Here is a 5,546-nt window from a genome sequence, read left to right on the forward strand (position 1 = left end):
AAATTTATCCTATTTTAGATTATTTCTATACACTAATAACGTATATGTTCTTTTCTTGTAAAATATTTTATATAAATTATTATAGTGTCCCAATCCCTGTATTGACACAAAAGCCCCTCTATTTATTTTATACCTGCAAAGTTTACGTTTCGTATGAAACTTCCGATCCATTCACTGACTGCCCAAACCCCACAAATATGCCTAAGCCGTACATTATCCACACTGCAAGACATAGTAACTAGGATGGGACGCCAGGCATTTAGCATTTGATGAAAATGGAAGTTGGGTCAGCAGCGCAGGTCAACCTTAATAGTTAATCCAGAAACACTAAAGTAGAACAAAAGCACCATAAATGAATGTTAAAAGTTAAACACAGGCATCCAGAATGACCAAAAAAAGCAACCCAGGCAGCCAGAATTAAATATCACAAGAAACATCAAAGTAGCATATCCATTGGTACAAAATTTACTTTTGCCAGCATGAATTATTGATACAACAGACTGTAATCATGCTTATTATTCTTCCCTCCACTTCCACTACCAGATTCTCGACCTTCCATAACTCATGAAATGATATATCCATCAAAGTACTTAAGTGACTCTCCACCATTAATAATGAAACCTTTCATAATTTACCCGGATCTAATTCTTGTTTTTAACAGTTTAATGTCCTCAAACTTTTAAACCCACCAATACATTCTCGTTTCAATGTTGACTAACCTGACCTTTTACGCCTTGTGGAAGTAAATCACATAATAGGATCATTTCTATGGAATTTCATAGTCAGAAACAAGCCATCATAACAAAAGGATTATAGCAAACCATATTCATAGCCCCCCTTGGCTCCAGTGTTAAGTTAATACACAAACTTTTTTATGCCTAAAATTATTTTCTAACATACAGCATAGCATACTCCATAAGCAAAGATGTCAGTGGGAAGTGACTCATTGATCTGGAAGAGACAACAGAGTCACTTTATGAAAGGAACTAAGATGGCAGCCAAATTATTGGCCTCAAATAAACATGTATTTTTGTTTTTTAAGGATACACGACATTAGCTTAGTCCCTACAAAATATTTGAGATGAAATAGGTTCTTGATAGATAACATGTAACATCACAATAATTATAAGACATAACATCACAAAAATACTCCATAAGCAAAGATGTCAGTGGGAAGTGACTCATTGATCTGGAAGAGACAACAGAGTCACTTTATGAAAGGAACTAAGATGGCAGCGAAATTATTGGCCTCAAATAAACATGTATTTTTGTTTTTCAAGGATACACGACATTAGCTTAGTCCCTACAAAATATTTGAGATGAAATAGGTTCTTGATAGATAACATGTAACATCACAATAATTATAAGACATGACATCACTCTACCCCTTACAAAAACATCATTAAAAAACGAAGATTACAACATACCATATAGAAAAAGGAAATCCCTATTTCCAAATTATACTTAAATAATGAGACTGATCTGACGTGAAGTTATTGTTAGGGGCTTAGGACAGCATAGACGAGAAAAGGCAAAAGGCAAGCCCAAAAACACCATACTAAGCAAGAACAAACAACACACCCACAGAAAAACTTTACTGAAAATGCTATTAAATACCACCAACATCCACCTTAACAAACCTAAGTGCAATTGCAAGCACATGAAATATTAACTTCCAAAATGAGAATCAAGGATAGAGAGTATTCATCATACGGAACTGGAAACCAGAAGACCCATCAATCTCATCACTGCCGACATAGATCATAAAGGAATTGGACTTAAATATACTTACAAAATTGAAGGACCAAGACACAGCACCTAAAAAGACAAAGGAAATCAAACAATGAATATTTAGTGAAATTAGAAGAAAAATCAAACCCACACAAGAGTCCTGGATCAATTACTCACAGATATATGAATTTGCTTCAAGAACACAGCCAAACATCTCCAGTGAAAATTCCTCCAACAAAATGAGCAGCCATCATGGATAAGCCATCATGGATAAGATGCAAGACAATTTCATTAGGATATGCATTTAACAAAATCTCAGAAAAGAATACAAGGTAGTAGATTGAAAGAGATGATCGAGTAAAATTCAAGAACTAAAATTGTGCGTAGCTAATGGCTGAAACTTGGAAGATCAAAGAGGCGGAAAATAAAGGAAGTTATTCTGTCACTTAAGAGTCTTACAATTATGTGAAAGGGTGTGGTATTTAGGCATTTGGTTTAATGGAACCTGCATCACTTTAATGGATGAAGATGCAACACTAACCACTCCCCTTCCCCTCATTAACATACCTATATTTTCAAAACGAAATAAAATCACATGTTTCAATGTGCTTATAGGCAACTAAAACCATTGATGTTCCTCAGAACCAAAACAATCATTCATGCTATTCCATTGAAGCTGATAATAAATTATAATAGAAATAACAATCTATTCTAGAGAGGTGAAATTAATCTCCCAATAAACAAACCAAGGTACCTTCTCCTGGGTTCCCTTTAAGCATCTAGGCACGGGAGGGATGCCTCAGACCACTGATAGGCCTCCTGGATGAGAAATTAAATTAGAATCTCCAGAATCCAAAGAGGTTCTATGAAATTGTAAAGACATTTATACTGGCAATGATAACTAGAAACTATGGAGGATCAGAAGATATTACATGCAAATGATATAAATCATCCAGATTACAACAGTTATGCAAGGTTAGTAGAAGTAATATAAATGAGAAAAAAGAGTGTCCAAAGAAAGAAACAAGGCCAACTTCTGCAAAGGATCATAGAAGCACAAGTTTACTATCGCGAAAAATTGAATTCGCTGTAATAAAATTTTCTACGCAATTAATTGCAACAAACGTTTGAAGTCCAAATACAACTATACTATGAAAAACTAACAGATTAAATTTCATAATGGCCACACAAGAAGGGGGGAACTGCCATTGGCTAGTTGTCTTACAATAGGAAACAGTACATTCCAGTGAAAGAACCGCCAGTATAGTGTACGCCTGACCAGATATCACTCTTTTCACTTCAAAAAGCCAATATTCGTGATGACACTCCTTGGTCAGTACGGAACAGATAAATAATGCCAAATGATTAGAACCCCAATGTGAATTAAATCAGATCACTATGTACAAATATCAGTGAACATCACTTCGGGGAGTCAAAAGCAGCACACTGTTCACTTGCCAGTGATAAACGGGTGGTTCAGTGCTTGTGATACCGTCAACCTCTTGTCTGGGTCCAAGATAAAAATTTTATCCATGAGATCCTTGAAGTTGGCTAACATCTTTGGATCCTCTCCAGGAGAGCCTGTGATGATTGTTCCAATATCTTTTGGTTTTATGTTGAGAATCATCCGCTTTATCGTCTAACAAATAATATTACCATCAATATTTAAGCTCTTAGGAAAACTTCGAATCATAGTAAAAAAAAAAAAAACTTCAAAATACAATAGAAGTCTAACCTTTTTTGTCACAGGATCCTCTTCAGTAGCAAGAAAAGTCAGGTCCTGATCAAAATGTTGGTCAGTGAATGCTCCCTGCAAGGTCCAGAAAATACCTTAGATCTAATTAGAAAGTAGAGATAGGAGTGCCACTCACTCTCATAGTGGGGACCACAATTCGTCCTATGGTGATAAAATGAGTAAAAGAAAAATGAATAACTAATTTCTCAATTGCAAACAATGAAAACATTCACCACAGGCAATCTATATATATAAGAACCCTGAATCAAACAGTAAAGAACAATTTTTACTCAGCGCTCAAATGGTTGCTAAACCCTAGTACTAAACCCAAAAAAAAATTTAACAGTATATACCTTACGCAGCATCTTCTTTGGAAAAGGACCCTTTAATTCCATGTGAAGCCTAAGCATGTCATTGTTTGTAAGACCTGGAAAAAGAACTTTCCCTGTATAGAGCTCATACAAACAACAGCCTACTGACCAAATATCCAACGGATGATCATATTGCAAGCCAAGAACTGCAGGAGAAGAAATAAATAAATAAAAATCCAAAAGCCCAAGAGTTGGCAACCATAGGATATTTCCCGAGATTAGTGATTAAGAATCTCATAAGTAAATGAATGGAACTTACTTATTTCAGGGGCCCGATAAAACCGACTGACAAGATATGGTGTGACTTCATTCTTACCAGCAAACATAGCATTACCAAAGTCGCAAAGCTTCAAGACATTTTTAGCCTCGTTCACCTTTTTTTGTACCATAAGAACACAAAAGGTTAGAAGACAACATATTACTTCTTGCAAACAAATACAACTAGCATCCGGAAAAGAAACATTTAAACAAAATTATTTTTGGCATACCAACATATTATCAGGCTTTATATCACAATGAAGAACACCACAGTTCCGAAGATGCTTCAGGGCAATAAATAGTTGCTTTGCATATGCTCTCACAGCTGTTAGCCTAAGGCCAATATTGCGACCAAACTTCTTTAATACTTCACGCAGATTCATATTAAGAGATTCAAAAACTAAACAAAGGTGATTCCTGTACTTAAAACTTGAAAGGAAACGAACACAATGACGCTTATCATCTGGATCTGCACCTACTAATTTCTTCAGTATGACCAACTCATCCATACCAGCCTTGTACCTATACCATATTAGAGATGAGTAACAGTGAGTAAACACAACACTAACAGAAAGCAAAAGGTACAATTCAAATAACCAGTAGAAGAAGATAACGCACATGGTGTCATTATTACGAATGATTTTTATAGCAACTTCATCTGGCTCACCATTACCAGTCTTGAGATTCTTTGCCCGAACCACTGTTGAAAAAACACCCCTCCCATGTGCAGCAGTGACTTCGTATCGGCCATCAAGTATTTCACCAAAACGATAGCCTACACAGCAATATCACAACACTATGAACAGGAGAATAGGTGTATTTGGAGACATTGCATGCAATAACAGGCAACCAAATCCAGCAGAAATTTGGCTGCCCAAAAGATTTTCCACAACATTTTGACAGGTTTCACAACAGAACCAGCACACTTCATTTTGGTGGAAAAGCATCAAACTTGAAAGAACACATTTAACAATAATTCTTCCCAATAAAGGAAGTTGCATCACCATCTAATCTAATCATGTTTTTAAGAAAAACAAGGCACAAATTTCGGGTCAAGTACTCGAGCCTTAACACATCAATCAAAAGAGAACTGAAATAGATTGAAACAATAATCAATTACTTACTGTAATACCCCTCTGCGTCATCCCAATTGTCATGTAGGCCAACCCTCTCAATCAGTATACCATCCCCTTTTCCCTAAAAGAAAGGTGGAAAATCACTATATCAGTTATAGATGTAGAAGTATGATATATGGAAGAACAATGAACATCAAAGAATACCAAAATAAAAAATTATGTATTAGTTAGCAATTACAATCAGGATTCAGGAATAAATACAAAAGGTGGTTATCCACAAAGGAAATTCACCTGTTCTTGCACTAAAAGCAACATAGATTGGGAGATATGTCATAGTGAGTACGTGTGTGTGTGTGTGTGTGTGTGTGTGTGTGT

General features: G+C 35.7%; 2 protein-coding genes across 3 annotated transcripts in view; both read right to left on the reverse strand.

Annotated features, from left to right (window-relative positions):
* Positions 1-2,504, reverse strand: part of LOC107616180 — a 5,650-nt gene extending 3,146 nt beyond the window's left edge. Inside the window, exon 1 of one of the 2 annotated variants that reach the window (XM_016318173.2) lies at positions 2,486-2,504. Coding sequence is in view for 1 of the 2 variants with exons in the window: in XM_021111030.1 (XP_020966689.1) it covers positions 134-171 (38 nt within the window). In the remaining variant the exon portion in view is untranslated. Of the gene's footprint in view, positions 1-133; positions 241-2,485 lie in introns of those variants that run through there. The other variant, XM_021111030.1, reaches the window with a different exon arrangement.
* Positions 1,278-5,546, reverse strand: part of LOC107616562 (serine/threonine-protein kinase prpf4B) — an 8,227-nt gene continuing 3,958 nt past the window's right edge. The window contains 9 exon segments of the mRNA XM_016318512.2: positions 1,278-1,818; positions 1,909-2,550; positions 2,957-3,370; positions 3,467-3,541; positions 3,820-3,983; positions 4,097-4,211; positions 4,326-4,617; positions 4,714-4,870; positions 5,220-5,292. Coding sequence (XP_016173998.2) covers positions 3,182-3,370; positions 3,467-3,541; positions 3,820-3,983; positions 4,097-4,211; positions 4,326-4,617; positions 4,714-4,870; positions 5,220-5,292 — 1,065 coding nt within the window. The 3' untranslated portion in view covers positions 1,278-1,818; positions 1,909-2,550; positions 2,957-3,181.

Source organism: Arachis ipaensis, chromosome B09, assembly GCF_000816755.2.
Source record: "Arachis ipaensis cultivar K30076 chromosome B09, Araip1.1, whole genome shotgun sequence".
NCBI classification, from domain to species: domain Eukaryota; kingdom Viridiplantae; phylum Streptophyta; class Magnoliopsida; order Fabales; family Fabaceae; genus Arachis; species Arachis ipaensis.